Source organism: Pristis pectinata, chromosome 16 (genome assembly GCF_009764475.1).
Source record: "Pristis pectinata isolate sPriPec2 chromosome 16, sPriPec2.1.pri, whole genome shotgun sequence".
Lineage (NCBI taxonomy): Eukaryota > Metazoa > Chordata > Chondrichthyes > Rhinopristiformes > Pristidae > Pristis > Pristis pectinata.
The window spans coordinates 33,744,116-33,764,042 of NC_067420.1; the positions used below are offsets into that span (position 1 = coordinate 33,744,116).

General features: G+C 36.6%; 1 protein-coding gene across 1 annotated transcript in view; it reads right to left on the reverse strand.

The window, feature by feature from the left end:
- Positions 1-127: 127 nt before the first annotated feature.
- LOC127579075 (calcium-responsive transactivator-like) overlaps positions 128-19,927 on the reverse strand; it is a 62,216-nt gene continuing 42,416 nt past the window's right edge. Inside the window, 2 exon segments of the mRNA XM_052031709.1 lie at positions 128-2,420; positions 17,122-17,239. Of these exon segments, the coding sequence (XP_051887669.1) occupies positions 2,383-2,420; positions 17,122-17,239 (156 nt within the window). The 3' untranslated portion in view covers positions 128-2,382.

The window sequence follows — 19,927 nt, forward strand, 5'->3', positions numbered from 1 at the left end:
ATGTTCTGAATTTCTACTGCTGCATTATTTTGTCTTCTCAGTCATTTTGCTTTGAGTAATGAATCCTATTCAATGGATAGTTGCATACGAACAGTACGTTAAAAATATAATGAACTCAGTTATTTATTAGATTTTTTTTAAATTAAAATGTAACAACTTTAAATAGCAACATGAAATTTCTTGTACAGGCAAGACAATTCAACTCACTTGTACTTACATCAAAGCCTGTTGGTCACTAATTTCAAACAGCTAATGCCTCCATTTACAGAGGTACACAGACATCTACTCAGTGGTTAGTGTTTTATTAGATAATGATGAGAAGGAAAAGACTTAACATATTACATTACAACAGATTTCATCAAAAAATTCTGTATTACTAAAATCTCAAGTTTTTTGTTTCTTGAAAACAAGCAGGTGATTGTCACAGTACAATCTGTATTTTAGCTATTTGGCTGTTTAACAGCAAGACAAAAAACAACATTGGCTCTATCAGCAAATGAAATGCAAAATGTTCATGTGATTGTACATTGAAATACAATTTTTTTTTTATACAGCAAAAAGTGTAGCTTCCAGTGCTCATTAATCACATGTCCTTGCATTCCCACATGAGACAAAGATCCTCCAGTTACACAAGCTGGCATATTCTGGAATTAATGCTTTAAATATTTACACAATATGGTCAACTTTGGACTATGTTTTAGAATACCTCATCACTACCGTGAATATTTTTTGATAAAGTACATGATTTTCTGGTTAAACAGGTACTTAAGTATGGAAGTAAATGTAACACATATATTGTAACACTTTTCTTAAACTTTATCTCAGCAGTTCCCAATATCCCCACTTGTGATGCATCCTGGTTCGAAAGTGGCATAGTCCAATTTACAGAGGTATCTATAATTGCTGCCAACACTGGTCAGTTATTAATATAGACAGACAGACCCTTCCCTACAATTAAACTGGGCTGATTAATAACTGTGGAAACCATTTACTTAGAGCCCAGGTGACTTGACAAAATGTATATATACAGCATAGAGTCTTGGAACAACCCAGTGGTCTTCTGATAGAAGAAAATTAGTGCTGTGAGCATTAGCCAACTTGGTCATTTGTAACAAGGCTTCATTTCTAATCCAGAACCAGTGTAGCCCTTAGACCTGTAACATGTCTTTAAAGATGAAGACAACTTTCAATGACAAATCAACCACAAAAGAAAAAATATATCAAAATTACCTAACTGCAGTAGAAGTCCTGCATGATGATTGCAAACATGGAAGCTATTTGTAGTGATTGAAAGTTAAAGTTATTATGGGCTCAACAGCATTAACTGCTCACATAGGTATAGACAAATCTTCATTACTCAGCTGTATAACAAACTGCACTCTCAAATACAACATTTTTAGAATCAATTATTTTGTGATACTTTTCAAAAATCACACTCGAGGCAATGATAGGAAGACACCACACTAGAACAAAAAATGCTTGATTCATCATTATTTTAAGTCTACATTACTCATGAAAACTAATCTATCAACTGAAAATCACTTTTATCCTTCACTTTAGAGGCCCTCATTTCTTTCATGCTACATAACTGTATATTGACTTTGACACCATTTTCATATGACTCAATACGATGATAACACTTACTCAGTGTCACGTGTAGAAATGTTTGTGATGAATTATCAATGCCAATTTGAACACATGCGATAGGAATTAAGTATAGAATGTACCGCCTTCCTTCGAGAAATCAAATGTACTAACAGTAACTACCACTGTCCTATCCAAGATGTAAGGTTTAGGGCCAAGGTGACACGTGCTTTCTATTAAACTACCTACAACGTTTTGTTCACTGGTAAAGACAACTGCAAACTTCGTGCACAAACTTAGCATGTTGCTTTCAGATCAGATTTTACTAAAAACACAAGTGACTTTTAGTGACCTATATCCAATATTCAGATACTGCATTAAATATGGAAGAAACAAATCATAGTGCAAATTTTAGTATAACCACACAGATGCTTAAATCAACAGGAGAATTCAGCATTTCAGAGGGCATCTGCAAACTTTCAAACCATCTTATGTTTCTGTAGTGGATGATTGGAAGGGCACTAGTAATCAACTTGAAATCCTATTAATAGATGCAATTGTACAACAGTGCAACAATTTAAAACATACAATATTCACAGCACCAAATCTAAAACTATTACGGATTGGCTTGTCATTGGTAGTGCAATGTTACAATTCACCATGAAAAGAATGAAAATTTCTACTACATCCAGAAGCTGCTTTGAGCTATCTCTCAGACATGAAATAAGACAGTCCATGCTTCATTTTACTCTGTAAAAAAAATCAAAGTAGTATACACGACTGTTCCAGTGATGGCAATCAGCTGTTTCCTATTGCTGGTAGTTTCCGTACTGTGCCTATGAGGAAGAAAAAAATCCAACATCAATAAATTGGCAATGAAATTGATAGAACAAATATAATTATATGGAATTGGCCATAACAGCTGCCTTAATCACTTGAAGCTGCCTTTTTTTTTGCTGAGTTTTGCAGCCTGATTGTATACTCTTAACGTCAAAACAGTAGGTGATAAACCAAAATAAAAACACTCCTGGAGGATGTTGCAAAGCCCATCATATAATCTTGCAAATCTTCATCTGGGACATAAACCACCTGTTCTATCTTTTGTTCCACGCATAACAGTATTCAGCAAATTTTGGCACAAAAGTGCACAGATTAGCAGAGGCCATTGTAGTCTGTCTTGTACGAGTGCCCAGAAACATCCTATTCCATAATACCAGTCATAAGCCAAAAATTAAATATGACGATCTAAAAAAAATCTGCATTAGAGAGTGGAAGGTTAATGGCAGGATTCTTAACAGTGTCAAGGGCCAGAGGGATCTTGGTGTTCAAGTCCATTGATCCCTCAAAGTTGTCACGCAAGTTGATACGGTGGTTAAGAAGGCATATGGCATGCTGGCCTTCATTAGTCAGGGGATTGAGTTCAAGAGCCGTGAGGTAATGTTGCAGCTCTATAAAACTCTGGTTATTGTGTTCAGTTCTGGTCACCTCATTATAGGAAGAATGTGGAAGCTTTAGAGAGGGTGCTGAGGAGATTTACCAGGGTGCTAGCTGGATTAGAGAATATGTCTTATGAGGAAAAGTTCAGCGAGCTAGGGCTTTTCTCTTTACAGCGACAGGGGATGAGAGGAGACTTGATAGAGGTGTATAAAATTATAATGGGCATAGATAGAGTGGACAGCCAGCACCATTTTCCCAAGGTGGCAATGGCCAATACCAGAGGACATCCATTTAAGGTGAGAAGAGGAAAGTTTAGGGGAGATGTCAGAGGTAGGTTTTTCCACACAGAGAATGGTGGGTGCCTGGAACGCACTGCTGGGGGTGGTGGTAGAGGCTGATACAATAGGGACAAATAAAAGACTCTTAGATAAGCACATGGATGTAAGAAAAATGGAGGGTTATGGGCTGTGTAGAAGGGTAGGGTTAAATTGATCATGGAGTAGGTTCATACAGGTTGGCACAACATCATGGGCCGAAGGGCCCGTACTGTGCTGTACTGTTCTATGTTCTATTATAAATAAAACAGTATATTAACAGTGAGAAATATAATGAATGAAGTTGTTCTGGGAAACTGGAAGGACTTCTTCATTAAATGGAATTGAGGGATCTCAGCAAGTGGCCCAGTTTGATTGAACAAGGACAGGGGGAAATAATAAAGTCATTGTTCCTGATCATTCTTCAGTGACCCTTGCTGGAAAATCATGTTCTTAAACAAGAGGAGGATCTAGTGTATACTGTTTGTGATACATTCTTCTGAAACAACTAACAACACTCTCGATGTCCAAAGTCACATGAAAAGCCATCTCATTTCATCTATGTTTCAAAAATAAATGAATTCCCTTGATGTGGATAACATCATCAAGGCTGACTTTTGTTGCCCTGAGAAGGCACGATTGGGATGCATTCGGAATCACTGAAATTTCCTCTGCAATTAAATTTAACTTTGCCGATTAGATATGTGGCTTGCCAGACCTGTTCAGCGTACAGTAAAGAATCAACCATATTGCTATCTGATGAGAGTTACAGGTGCCTTCCTTAAAACAGATTTGTTGAAAGGGTTGGGTCTTTAGTACAATCCAACAGCTTCAGTTGCTTTTATTGACAATAATTACATTTTTATATTTGCATTATTTTTAAGCTAATTTAAAATTTTTCAAACTATGGTTGAATTTAAACTCATGTTCTCTATATTATTAATCCAGACCTTGGAAGATATAAAAATTAATCCTCATTCCAATGTGCTAAATGCACTATGAAGTATCGTAAGCTTATTATGCTCTGGTTATGAAATTCAGTTCCACTGAAGTCGATAGAAACAACTAAAACTAAATTTCAGAAGTGGGTACAACCTGAATGCACTAACTATACTGCATGACTGGCACATGCAAATGAAAACAAATTTCTACTTACCACTCTGCACCATATGTAAATTTTATTTAAACTACCATTGGCTCAAAAACATTACTGTTAAAATATCTTTTTTATCTAATGCTGGTAGAGTATTGCAACTATTAATATTCTTTAACATAAATAATTATAGCTTTCTACTGCAACATTTGACTGCAGAAAATTTAAACATTGTTGGTTATTAATGGCATCATAAATAGGATATTTATGCTGTGAACTTATTTCAAAAAGTCTTAGTTAAAGTGACCTTTCATCGATCTGAAATGTTAATTCTGTTTCTCTTTCCACAGATGTTGTCTGACCCGATGAGTATTTCCAGCATTTTGTGTTTTTTTTTTAAATTTCATATTTCCAGCACCTGTAGTTTTTTTTTGCTTTTTGATTACTGTTTAATTCACAGCCATTTCTCTTCCAGAAAATGCCACCTTGAAGCAGCTCTGCTCCTCCCTCTGAAAGAATTCACATTTAGTCTTTTTTTTAATCTTGTTCTCCCTCAATGGTTTATGTTTCATTTCTTGGCTTTGATAAAGTCTTCATGAAGAAATGACCTGAAATGTTTACTCCACAGATGCAGCTGAGTTTTTTTTGGTTGAGTCATTTTTTGTTTTTTTTTTCCAGATTTCCAGCATCTACAGTTTTATGCTTTGTAACAACTCCCAGAGGTACAAACTAGCTAAATACATCTTTCAATCACCTCCCTTGTCAACATCAGGAACTTACTCTTATTGCACACAAGAATTTGCAGTTCTAAACCACTCTTGCAAAAGTTCTCTACCTCAACTTGTATCATTTAACCAAAAGGATTGCCATATCATACACAACATACATACTGCAACTTCAATAATGTACAACTTGATGGTCAATGCTCCCAAATGTGCTCCCTTTTTAAGTAATTATTATCTGACAGATTATTAACCTTGGAGACTCACTGTGTGAAGAAACTGCTGTACGAAAGCCCTATCACTTTGCATCTCTAACAAAGAACGCTGGAATAAGTTCTGCACTGCAAACATAGAAATTCAATTTTAATGCACAAGCCAATCAACTCAATTGAATCTGGTGCCAACAATAAAATGGTCTTCATTAGGAAATGAAAATGTAAGTACTTTTGGCTTAGATTACAACACGGGGATTTTTAACAAGGTAGAAAAAGATGGGAGTAGATCAAATTGCTCCAAGGTACATAAACTTAAGTATATATGGGCTGTAAAATAATCATTTATAATTGCCATTTACAAAGATTTAGTCAAAATTACTGTAGATGTTTGTTACTTAAAACCACTAATTACAGCTTTTTGAACTACTCCCATATAATATTAAATAGAATAAAGGTCATTGTTTTGAGATTCTAGAAGTAACAAGAAAAATTATGAAGAAATAATCTATATTTTAATAACATTGCTAAATTTACTGCAAAATATTAAAAGAAAAAATGAAAATCCTTTTCATCAATTTCATGCAAAAGGAACATGCATTCATTTATAATTTCTCAACTCCTCAGGTCTGATAAAGTACTGTCAAATAGAAAATTCCAGACAAAAATAACAACCAATCATCTGTGACCTGTTGGTTTATATAAGTTTCTGATTTGGGGGGTAACACAATCTTACATAGTGGCACTCAGTGGTTTACTTTCATACCTCACTGATCCTCTGCATGACTAAACTGGGGTGTGATTTTTGATATGTTTAAATCAATAAAGTCTTTAGATATAGTTTGCAAAGTGTGTTTTCTCAAAAAATTTCAACGAGAGCAAATTGCTCAAATTGTGTTCCAAATGAATTTCATTTTGCCTCAAATTTATTTTGAATCCTGATAATTTCCAATGAGCCATTAATTCCAAATGAGATCATGCAAATATTTGCGTATTTCTCTTACAGAAGTCAGAAGGAACACTAGATTGAAACATGGGACCTTTATTCCCTAGAAAGACCAACAGCACTTAACAGTCATCATTCCCAAGGTGTCAAATCTGCAGAATGAGTGATGGGTTTGGGTGAAGGGGGAAATGGATACCTGAAACAATCTGGGGACAAAACAAAATTAAGGAGTACTTTTAGCAGCTCAATATCCTGCCAAAGAACTCCATGAAAAATGTAAATCACATGGCTAGAAATCCCTGTCTTTCGTAAAGGTGATTACCAAGGAAGAAGAATTTAAGTCAGTCAGGAATTTAAGGATTTCAGAAGATGCACACATTTGAAACTATGATCAGCTCCTCTTTGATCAATAAGGATTGTTTCGGGATAATCTATTAATAATGACCACTGAAATAAATCAGAGAAAAGAATCTTAGCTTGGTTACTCTCATTTCCTAGAATGACAAAAGCTTTTCATTCAACATTTTATGTAGCACATTGTGTATTTCTGCACTGGGTAGGTAAAGCTCTGGCATCCTGATTTCACAGGTGCAGTTCATTTAAAAAGACAACAAGATCTAAAGAATATCATGTTTTTGTAACAAAGATGCAGCAGTCCTTCATATGTTTCTTTGCTCACTTATTCTTCATGTTAAGATGGAATAAGATCATACAACTGCAGTAACTTAACTAGTTCATACAATATGCTTAAGAATCTGACTCAAACATTCCTCCCACATTCCAAAGATGTATGGGTAGGTTAACAAGGGTATAAATGGGAGGCGCGGACTTGTTGGGCCATAAGGGCCTGTTACCGTGCTGTATAATTTGTTTTAAATCCAGGGAGGGTTGAGAGGAGGCAAAGTGGAACTTAATGGTTTCAGAATATCATTAATTTCACACTCTGTAGAGGAGTCTTCAAATGATGATTCAATGTGAATTTTATGACAATTTTATGGGAGAATTGTAGATAGACAAATGATCATCTTCATTTTAAACACCATTCTCCCATTGAAGAGAGAAGCACGTCTAGGAAGAAAAATTAACAAAATCACTGGGACATTAGACCCAGTGTCATTTTGGATGTAGCATTTGTGGACAATCCTCTTCTACTCAGTCCTAGAGTTTTCAATGTTAAGGCATTTAGTCAGTGGCAAAGGCAGTGATAAACAGAAAACAGTAGTCTCTGAACACCTGCCATGAAAACAAAAATGGGTGTTGCAAAATCAACAGTGATTTCTTAAGAGTATGTCAGGTTAAAGACTAGATCACAATCAGCATTCTTTAGCACCTAACCATACAGATTTTGATTTTACCCAGGCTAGATGGCACTATTAACCACTTTTGGATAAAACTGTGGTAAATAAGAACCTGGACAAGGTGGTTTTGCATGCGATCCACTTTATTATGCCTAATTTGTTCCCAGCTTCAGGTGGGCACCTAATAACATCACTCATCACACAGCACATAATTCCACCTCACTGTAAATGCTGCTCAAAGTTCCCCACTATTACCTGCCATTGGAACAAATAGAAGATGATCAAGGAGACCCAGAGCCTGAGAGCCACGAGGCAAAGCCTGAAGGGCAGCACGAGCAGAAGGACCAGGAAGATGGTTTGCTGCTCAGTATCCACAGCCTCATTTCCCTTCTGGATCGAGAGTGAAGCACTATATGACACTCCCTGATAGGAAGATGCTTTTCATAAAGAGCCTGCAAAATTCTAGTCCCTAATGCTGTTATATTGGATTTTGCTAATTATGCCAAATAGGTTCCCGAAGAATGTTATTCCAAGGTGCAAAAGCCAAAAGAAAGAGACTGACCAATAAAAATAACTATTCTGTACATCACTACAAATAGATATTTAAACAATATATAATACTGTTATCTATCTGGTGAGACAGGTCAAGTTATATTAAAGTGAAATTACAAACTGTTCCTCTGAACCCGCTTGTATACTGAAAGAAAAGCACACTGACAATTCTGCATTAGGCCTCATTTCATTAGAAATAATTTTGCCTTTCAGAAAACTAGACGTGCGCCTAAATCCTAAAGTGTGGTACCCAGAATTATGAGATTTATATATTTCTAGCACAATTTTGTTACTTTGTCTAAATAACATTTACTATTTCCATTCCTCTATCTATAAATCAAATTAATTCATGTTTTATCAACCGCCTTACCAACTTGCCCTTAAACAATTTGCATACATGATCTCCCTGCTCAGTTTCAAAATTTTGTATTTTATATCACACAGGCCTAGAAACTCAGACACAGAGTACTGTCATATTCCCAGATGCTTATTAATTATAGCTGCTCTGTCTAAATAAGTGTAAGTAGAGGATGGTAGGTGAGTGCAGGAACTGCTGGAACTGTGAAATGCTACACACAGCAGTTGCCAGAAATCTGAACTAAAAGAGGATGCAGGAAATACTCAGCTGATCAGCTAGCATCAGTGTAGCAAGAAAAATGAGTTAATGTTACTTGTAAATTATCTCATATTAGATCTGGCCAGTTCTGACCCAAATACAAAAGACTGGTTATCTCAAATTGTTAAATTCAATCCTGAGTTTTGATGGGCCACACTATACCTAGAGGGAAGGTGCATTGCTTCTCCTCAAGCTTGTGCTGTGCCTTGTTGGAAAAATGTAGGAGGCTGAAAATATTTTCTGTTCTTATTTCAGATTTCTAGTATCTACAATTTTTTTTGCTTTTGCAAGGTCACTCACCTGATAATGTTAATTGACCTGTTGACTGTTACAAGCATTTTCTATTCTTTGTTCAGATTTTCAGCATTTGCAGTCCCTTTTATTTAACTTTTAACAATGCTGCTATCTCTGCAGCAGTGCAATTTTAAAGGGGGGGGGGGCAGGGAGCAGGAGGTGAGTGGGTGGGTGGGAGGGTACTGGTAACCTGACTCAGGCAAGTTCCTTCCAATGTAATTTCATACCTGCTTTCCCTTGAAGTCACTCCCACCTCTACTTCCAGCTCGTGATTCTTGGCCAACCTTCACCCCATCCTCTGATTTAATGTCTACCCTGCACCCCCATACCCACTGAACTGCCAACCCCCCTCATTTCACCTGATTCACCCCTCCCCTAAACCCACTAATCTTCCAAACTCTTGCCAAGAAATCCACATACCCCTATACACCAAAACCTACAATGGCACACCACATTACAACAGATTGTAATGACAGCATCCTCCAATTTTAGATCCCTCAAAGTCTACCACTTTCACAGTTCTTTCATGGTTCCATTTGCCATGTCTTTTGCTTAATTTACCAACATGAAACCTACAATTATTCTCACAATGATCTAGATTTTACCATGTTTCATTATCATCTACAAAAATTTGTAATGCTGATCCGTATCAGAAATTACGTTGCTCAGCAAAATGGAAAAGAGTAATAGCCCCAAAAGAGTCCTTGGGAAACATCAGGTTGAAAAATATCCATCTACCACCACTGTTTCGCAGACTAGTTTTGTGACTCTACTGCAATTTTGTCTGCAGTTTCATGGGCATTGATCTTCTTCGTAAACCTTCTGTGTGGCACTTTGTACTATGCCTCCTGAAAGTTCACAAATGCTTTGCTACACTGTACCTTGATCTTTCCCTTCTGCTACTGCACTCATGAATTCAATCAAGTTAGTCTTGCACAAATTCATGCTGTCTCTCCTGGATTTAACTTCCTCAATAAAGGTTCATTTTGTCTCAGATAAAAATGGTTTCCAAAAACATTCCACTACTAATATTAGGCTGCCTAATCTTTATTTTTCTGTGCATCTTTCTTCACCTTTCTTGAATAGTTATCTGATGTTAGAAATGCTCAATACTCCTGCTCTACCAGCCAATGAGGACCGAAGTATTGTGATCAATTCTTCTGCTTTTTATACTTTTTTTTCTTTTAGGCACCTGGTATATATTTCACCCAATATTTTTAAGTACATTTTCTATCATAATCCTATCCATTGCTTCAATCTCTGAGCATAACCATTACATCATTGGATACCACATTACAGTCCTGGAATTGTCCGAGTTTTTGTATCAGTGCTGACTCAAAGAAGGAACCAAAACGTTAGGAATGTCTTACCTACTGTTATATTAATCAGGTCTACAATTGAAATAATTTTTTTTCTGATCCTTGCATTAGCATTTTAATCAAGAAATTATACATTCTACTTTCAGGAAATAGTGACAGGCCTCAGCCAAAAATCAACCACCTGAGCCAGAATAACTATTAAAAGCAAAGCATACAGCAGATTTGATCTTGCTGGTTGAAATTATGCTTTAAATCTGTACAGTAATCATTTAACAAACTACCATAGGGTCAAAAGACTGTAAATACACCATAGGGAAAACATCTTTTACAAAGTCTTTAGAGTGACACATCACTGTCTGGAATCAGTGAAATGGAGACGAAGCAAAACAGTTTTCTTGTGACCAGCATTAATGTCAGTCTAGAACAGGAATTAAACTGGTTTCAAGCCCAAGGCAATTGTTGCAGAATCAAAAGCAGTGCAGAAAAAGCTCCAACATTATTTAAAGATATAGATTTTGGGAACTTAATCATTTATTTAGCACTGCTTTTGACACCACTGCAAAACATGGAATTGGATCAGAGCTGTTGACTAAAGGTGGTAAATGTTTTTAGATTCATAGTATTCAAAATCTTAGCCATAAGAACCAATGCTGCCTAATGCGTAAATCTATTTCGAAAATTTCTGGTTTTATTGTTGCATGTGGCCTAACAATCTGGCAGATTGGGGCTCACAATTTTTTAATGCCTCCAATACAAAGCCAAGCAGCAAAGAGAATGATAGCTTTAGGTTGTTTCAGACCATCATAAAAGTCGTTATTGCCACGGAACCACATAAGCAAATGCTTCACTTAACAAGTGGCAATGGACGACTAAAACACTTCATAAATTAAAAAAGAAATAATCAAAAGGCAAAAAGATCAACAAAAGAGGCCCCCCAGAGCAAAGTGTCTTTCAGCAAGTGAACTGAAGTTTGAAAATGTAGTTACTGGTTTATTTTAGGAAATGTGGCAAATAATTTCTGCACAGCAAGCTCCTACAAATTGCAATACAGCAATCATAAAATTACTTGTACTTTACTTAGGCGTGATATTGACCAAGAAACATAGGACATGGCCTAAGCCAAGGGAATTAAAAACTAAATTCAGCAATTGAAGTAAAATTTCCAACTAATAAACCTGAACAAGTAGCATTCTGTAAAAAAGAAAAATGTAAAGGCAGCCTTAAGCTATATCTTTTTCTACACGAACCTCTTCCAGGAGTGTGAATTTAGTAGAGAAATTTCAAAAGAAAGGAGAACAAAAAAGAGAAAGCGTGAGTCAGAACATGAATAAAAAGCCACAGTCTACAAACTGGATCACTTAGCACTGCACATTCCAAAACATTAAAAAAAATTGAAAATCAAGCATTTCACACAAAAAACATGGTCCATTTTGTTTTCTAACCTGGTAAAATAGATCATGGATTCTGGACATAACACTATGGCATAAAATGGAGGGCAATGCAAGTCTAGACCCTACTTCCTTAAATTTCAAGCAAGTATGTGGGCTATGCCTTCATGTGCCATGCACGCAGAAATCACTTTTTACATTGCCTCTGAAGTCAGCTAAGGCCCTGGGAACTCATTTCTGCTAGATACCCTTTAAGTGAGCCATTTACCTTGCTCTCCTTCCAGAACCCAAATATTGCCCAAACCAGCATAAGTTAACCCACCCACAATCTCTCAATCCTTGTCCAACTACCACCCTCGACTAATTTGCTAACCCAACTACCTATTAAGCATCCACTTAAGCCAGACTGCACCATCCTTGACCAATTACCGATGTCAGTGAACCTACTAAACCATTATTGCACAAACACCGAACTGATCCTCCTGACCACCAATTGCTTCATCCTGATTGTTAATCAAACCCTTTACCACCTGACAACCAATCTCATTCTCAACCTCCAATAATTCCCTAAATGCTAATCCTCCTCACACAGACATCACCATAACCTTGGCTCCCCATGCAGAATTACTAACCACTCTCCAACCCACAATCTTTAAACCACTTCCACACTCAACCACGACATCCAACCACAAACCAAGGCCATCAATTAGGCAATCCTCCCCCCACCCCCACAACAAGTCTATCACAAAAACCCCCGACTTCCAAGCTGACACCCTTCCTCACCAGAACTAGCTGGGCATTTAAAAGGAAAGGACTTGTATGCACAGGATTATTTAATAGTCCACTTTATGCCTATTATGCTACTGAATTTTCTAGCAGCATGCTCTTAAACAAAATGTCCATTGGTCCATCGATCCATCACCAAATATCCAAGTAACATGCTATAATTGTACCAAGCAATTCTAGAAATATGTTACATTATGTCAGAAAGCATTGGTAGGAATATTTTCTTTTATCACTTTCAGTAACATGATAATTTTACCCTAGAAGCTGTATGAATGCCAAAAGGACACTGCATACATTATCTACGGACAGATAGCTAAACTGATTCTTTATACTCGGACCACTGAAAATATGTTGTAGAACATGGGACTGAAGGTAACCTTGAAACCATAATCCGCACTGAGAGACTGCTTTAATAAGAAGTAAAGAAAAAAAAACAAACTGGAAGGAGAAACCAAGCAACAATTTTAAAATATATATGAAAATGTTAAATTTCCATGATCTTATCTGAGATAAAAGAGGCCCAATTAGCATCTGTAAGATTGGGTCAGATTCAATAATTAACTTCAATATCCAAAAGTATACGAGTTCTACAAAACTGTGACCATTAATAGCCTTAGCATGTTGGTTTCTAAAAATGTACTTCAAAACACTTTGGAAATTATGGAAATAAGCTCCAACATCCAAACCATACTTTTCTCCTACCTGGAAAGAGATTCAACCCAAAATTTGTTTTCCCACTTACAGTGCCCACTTTCCTTGCTACCATCCCTTTTGTTGACAATGCAGAGAAATTATAGAAGAAAATCATGCAGTTTTGGCTGCATGCAGAGAATTAAAGGTTATTCTGGAGCACAGTGTTTCAGACATAATGGATTTCTTCCGTTAAAAAAAACGGATATAACCCCACATTCTTTTATTTCAAAATAACTTCACTATTTGAAATATTTCTATTTCAACAGATTATTTTTTATGAAAGAGGGACTGGTTTAGAATACTGGAATAGTCAGCATGCAAGAATATATAAAAAAATCAAAATCATTGGGACACTCAAGCAATTATGTCATTTGGTTAACCTGGCTTTCTCTCCTGAGGGGTTCAATAACTACATCTACCTAGTTTCCCCAAAGTATTAGTATTTTGGGGCTCTTCAAGAGGATGGGGAAACATGACACATTAGTAGGATCAAGTTCTCAGGTGATCAGGGATGGCACAATCAGCCACAGAGTAAACTTCCTTTGATACTCCAACAATGTAATTTTGCCTTGGCCTTAGAAGAGTAACTTATATTGTTATCAGTTTTCCATTCTGGTGTTGCTTCTGCCACTTCACGCTAACACCACAAATTAGGAACTAATTAGGGCCAGCTGTGTTTTCTTTTACTGTGTTGATATAAATGCAGCACCAACTTCATGTCAGGCCCATAAGGCCAGTGAAAAAGAAGAGGGCCATCCAATCAAATAAGCTCATACAGTTCATTTAGCTGCTTGTTGTTTCAAATAAGGATAGCATAACCAAAAAGGATGGAAATCATAATTCTCTGTAAATATAATTACGAAGTATGCAGCAAACAGAAAGAAAGAACTATATTTATATGACACCTTTCAAAACATCAAAATATGTTTCAAACTGCTTTAATAACCAAATAACCACTGTTAAAATGTACTCAACATTACAATGTAGGAAATGCAACAGCCAATTTGCCCACAGCATCCTATAAACAGCAATCTGATAACCACCACCAAAAAAGAACCTGATTTTGTGATATTAAATGAGGGATAAGTTTTGGCTAGAACACATGGATAATGTTGCTGTTCTCTGAAATAGTTACATTATGGTCTTATCCATCCTAAGGGCTGATGGGGCTTTGAAACAATGTTTTTCTGAAAAACTCCAGCAGTGTAGCATACTCTCAGCACTATAATGAATGTCAATCCAGATCTTTACACTCAAGTCTCTGGAGTAGGACCAGAAGCTATAATGTTCTGACTCCAGCCAGAATGCTAATAGTTATGCCACGGATTGACTGAAATATTTATTGAATGAAGCTGTGGAGTTGGAAAGGATATCGGAATGAGAAATATTTGGTGGTAGTGATCATTATTTAGTACTGTCAATGAAAAGGACAGAAAGCTTGGAGGTAAAATTTCCCATTTGGGGAAGGGCCAGTTCGGCTATGCGGAAAGTGATTCACCAAAAATGGACTGGGAACAGAAACCCCAAATAAATCAGTGTTAGAACAGTAGGAAGTAGGAGATGATAGCGAGGGTTGAGCAAAAGATGTTCATACAAAGCATCTAGATCTAGAGATCCCTGGATGTCAAGGAGCATTCAAGGAAGAATTAGTTCTTTTAAAAAAAAGGGTAGAATCTGTCAGAGATAGGTGCTAAATAATTAGAAATAAAGAAAATCCTAGAATAGAAGTCAATAGGGAGGGGAAAAAAGGGGAGGATATGAAAAAATAGACAAATCAAATTAAGAAAAACTCAAAAGTTGCTTTAAAAATACATAAAAATAACCATAGATAAATAAATAACCTGTGTGTGGAGGTGAAGACCTGGTTTTAGTACTTAATAAATATTTTATATCTGTCTTCACAAAAAATATCAGCACTACAGAAAAGAAATGTGGTTAAGAAAGTGATGTAGAATATTCAATGGGATAAACAAAATGAGTAAATATTCAGGGTTTAAGCTTCTTTAAGAGTAGATAAATCAGTAGTTTCATACCAAATGTACCCAGGTGCCTTAGAGAATCAAGGAAGGAAATACTGAAGACTCTGACTATTAATTTTCCAGTCTCCAGAGGACTGGAGGACTGATAACAATGTAACATTGTTTAAAAAGGGAGAAGGGTATGTACAGGGGTCTAAACTTAATATTGAGAATCAGTATTAAGGTAGAAAACGCAGATTAATCAAGAAGGGCTAGAATTAATTTAGTAAGGCAAGATTCTGTATGACTACTCTGAATAAGGAATGCTGAATGAGAAATATGCATTTGACATGGCTTACTTGGATTCTATTCAGGCTTTGATAACACCTCACTTGTTATACTGGTCAGAGATCAATGGAATCCAGAGGAAAGTGGCATATTGGATCCACAACTAGCTCTGCAGCAGGAAGCAAAGCTAGTAGCTAATGGTATGATTGGAAGACTTTCTAAAGAGGTTCTGTAGGGTTCAGCATGAGGTACATTGCTTTTTGTGGTACACGTGAATGATCTATGATTTAAAAATGTTGGGTTCTTGATTAACTTGTGGATGATACAAAAATGGCCACATTGCTGATAAAAGGCAGGAATCTGCAGACTGCAACAGCTTATCAATGGTCTGGTCAAGTGAGAAAATCACTGGAAAACAGAATTCAATCCAAAGAATGGGGAGCACAACAAGCTAACATATTACAAAATAACTGGTAGGTTACAAATGTAGAGGAACAGAGGGGTGCTGAAATGCATGTTCCCTGGAGGTGGTATGGGAGGTAGATAAAGCAGTTATGGCAACAAATAAGATACTTTCCTATATTAATCAAGGCCTAGAATACAAGAGCATGGAGATTTGCTCAAACTATATCAACATGGGGCCACAGCTGAAGAACACTGTAAAGTTCTGGTCATCACATTACAGAATGGGCTAGCACTAGACAAGGTACAAAGGGGATTAATGAGGACGTTGCAAGGAATGGAGAACTTTTATTACATTGAAAGGCTGGATACAGTTTTTTTTTGGAACAGAGGAGACTAAGGTGAGATCAAAGTACATAGAATTATAGGTTAAGATGGATTGAACAGACCTATTTCCCTTAGCAGAGGTAATTAGAACATTCAAGAAAAAGTGGTGCATGCAATATATAGTGTCGTAAATAAAGCAGCTACGGATCAAGAGCTGGAAAGTGGGATTAGAATGGATAATTCTTTTCTGGATGGCAAGGACAAAATGCATTAAATAGCTTTCTTTTGCTTCTAAACTTCTGATTCCATAGTTTGAAGTATCCAGATGTTCAGGTGTTCTTCTAAAGCCATTCTCCACCTGATTTACTTTGCAAGAACTTTTGCCATTTTCTGATGCCCCGGACATGAAGGTAGAATAAGGTCACAAATGACTCCACCAACCTGAATGTTGCTTTTTGTGGATCATAGAAAAATGATCAGTGCCAAAATATTCTGGGGATTGAGTAAAATGAATTGAAAAAAATGAGGAAGGTTGAAAATCATCTGGTCTTGATGATATGCCCAATTAATGCGAACTAGCTAACTGCACACTGCTTTCAAACCATTAATTCATCTTGATCAGCTGGTATTCATTACCGTTGATAACAAAATCTACTAATAGCCATGGGTCAGGGATGCAGCCAGGTTAAAGCAAGGAAGGGAAGTTTTGGCAGAAGAACATTCCTCTTGGACATACTTAACTGAGGAATAGCTTAAGACATGACGTCAAAAGGGGAGGTATCAACTGAATGATTTCTTGAGGGTTGGAGAACCTTCAAGGGTATCCTAGACAGTCACCATAAATACCCACTAAAGACGCTGTCTCTGATGCCCGAGATTGTGCTGCTCTCACCTGTATGCAGTACCTCCAAAGCTGTGCCAGAGGCCCGTTTCTGATTTGAAGTCATGGTGCTGGCTGTGTTGATTTGCAGTCCCACACTCACGTCTAGCACCTCAGCTGGATTATTGCACTGAGCACAAAGAGAAAGAACAACTGAGGAAATGCATCTTCCAGAGTGTGGGAACAAATCATCAAGTGATTGATTTTTTCACCACTCCTCAGTATAAACAAATATCTTGCAGAGAGGAAAACGCCTCATGACCACAACATCACATAAACAGGATTACGCCTCGAGCTTTTAAGGGGATTGTTAGACAAACACTGCAGTGATGCAGACAAATACATTGTGGAATAAATCAGCAAATGGAAGGTGGCACAACATTAAACAGGGAGTGCTGTTAGGTTTAATAAGGAATGTCTGAGTGGTCCTGCATTTTTTAATGATGTAATTGCTTCCTATCTTCAGGGAAGTGCCTTTACTCAATGGTGAAGAATCTGTTGATTAGGTAAGAAAAAGAATAAATTCTCTTTTTTTTTGATGATGAACATGACAATTCTTTTGGTTTAATAAGTAAATTTTGGTACTATAAGAATCACTGCTCTGACATTTCTGAAATCCTAAAGGAAAACAAATCCTTGTAATGTGCATCCTGGAGTACTAATCATTAAAATCTGTACCACTTACTTCATCTAAAATATAACTATTTCAGAATGGTTGGCTATTTACCAATAGTACATTTAAAAGTATACTAATTTTCAAGAACTCAATCTCTACCATAAAATGAAAATTCTGTTTCAAACATGTACAGCTTTGGAGACAGAAAATTAAAGTAAATAAAGTATTTATAGATTTAAGCAAAGGTGAGATTTTAAATAACAAACAAGAACCTCTTATTTTGCATTAAAAGTAATAGTTTTACCAGGGTAATTCAGCAACAGTTATGGTAATTTGCCACTGAATTTCCAATGGAAAATGAGACACAAAAAAGAGTAAAAGACTTCAAGATATGAAGGCCAAATGAGAACACAGGTTAAGGGTATAATCCTAATTCACAACAAAACTATTCATTCCTGTTGATCTTCTTAATGATAAATATCTCGAAGGTACTTAATTTGTTTGGACAATTTGAAGACACTGTTTTACCTACCACTATGTCTAATCACACTGTCTTTATGTAGTCTTCTACCAAAGTTCTAGTTTTCTACCATTTTTTTCTGTGGGCTGACAGAAGTTGTTCATCTTCTGAGTCTTTTTCCATAAATCAAAGTTTTCTGCAGGCCCCTGCACCATCTTTTGTACCCACTCACTTCCTTTTCCAAATCATTTGCTTTCTTTATTCATTGTTCAAACATATCCAAGTCTTGCTGTTGATCCCACTCTACTTACAGCAAGCTGCTCCATAATTGATCCAAATTCCATCAAAGAATAGCAACTGAATCATAAAATTTCATTCATTTCCAAGCTGTTAAATGATGAATCAACGCATCTTCCTTTCACCTGTTTCCAGAATCACACTATTCATTAGTCCAAATGTCAACTGCCCAACCTCCACTACCCCCAACATTTAACCTATTCAACTCAGACCATCATCTGTTGAGATTTTTGGCTTATATTCCTCTTCCCCTAATTGAGACATAATGCTTTTTACAGAAATCTCCATTTCATGTTTGTATATCAAAGATTTCTTTTACTAATAATTTCATATCTGATCAACACTTATAATATGTTTCCATATCTAGTAGGTAGGCCCTTCTGTATCATTTACATTCCTCAGCAGGATAGAAGGAGATGCAAGAAAGGGGAATTTTTATAGATTATAGATCTACAGAATTTCTATAGATGTATGGTGGAGAGAATTCTGACTGGTTGCATCACAGCCTGGTATGGAGGCTCCAATGCACAGGATCACGAGAGGTTGCAGAGGGTTATAGATTCAGCCAGCTCCATCATGGGCACAACCCTCCTCCCATCGAGGACATCTTCAAGAGATGGTATCCATCACTAAGGACCCTCACCATTTGGGAAAAGCCCTCTTCTCGTTACTACCATTGGGGAGGAGGTACAGGAACCTGAAGACCCACACTCAATGATTCAGGAACAGCTTCTTCCCCTCCACCATCAGATCTCTGAACAGTCCATGAACACTACTTTGTTACCTTTTTTTGTACTATTTATTTATTTTTAATAATATATAGTAATTTTATGTCTTTGCACTGTACTGCTGCCACAAAACAACAAATTTCTCATCATATATCAGTGATAATAAATCTGATTCTGATTTTACCTTAAAATCATTATTTCCCCCAAGATCCATTTCCACCATGACTCCAATACTTTTATTAGGCTGAGGTCAATGGTATACATACGGAGCTCATTCCAAAGGTGCGATGTTTCAAAAGAGGGTTCATTATAGTATCTGAAATGGGCTCAAGATTAAAAGAGACAGAGCCAAAATGCACAGATTTTTGCTGGCTCTGAATAAGCCACGGCAAAAAAAAAATGACCATGTTTGGTGGGATTTTGAGGGAGAGGTAGCCAGTTAGTCTACCTTTCAACCATTAAAATCATTTCCCTTGCCTCATTCAAGCAAATCCTTTTACTGATTTTGTTTTTGTTTTTTCCATGTCTTCTCCTCCAGCAATAGTAGTGTGTTGGAAGAGAAGAAAATTTACCTGCTCCCTTGCTATAATTTACATATATCAAACTTGTAGCTGAAAAAACATCCTTAGTTCATTTTCAGAGGAGGGATAGTTTAGTAGGTTCATTTCCCCCCTCCCCCACCCCAATCATGCTCTAGGATTTGAAAAGCAAAAAACT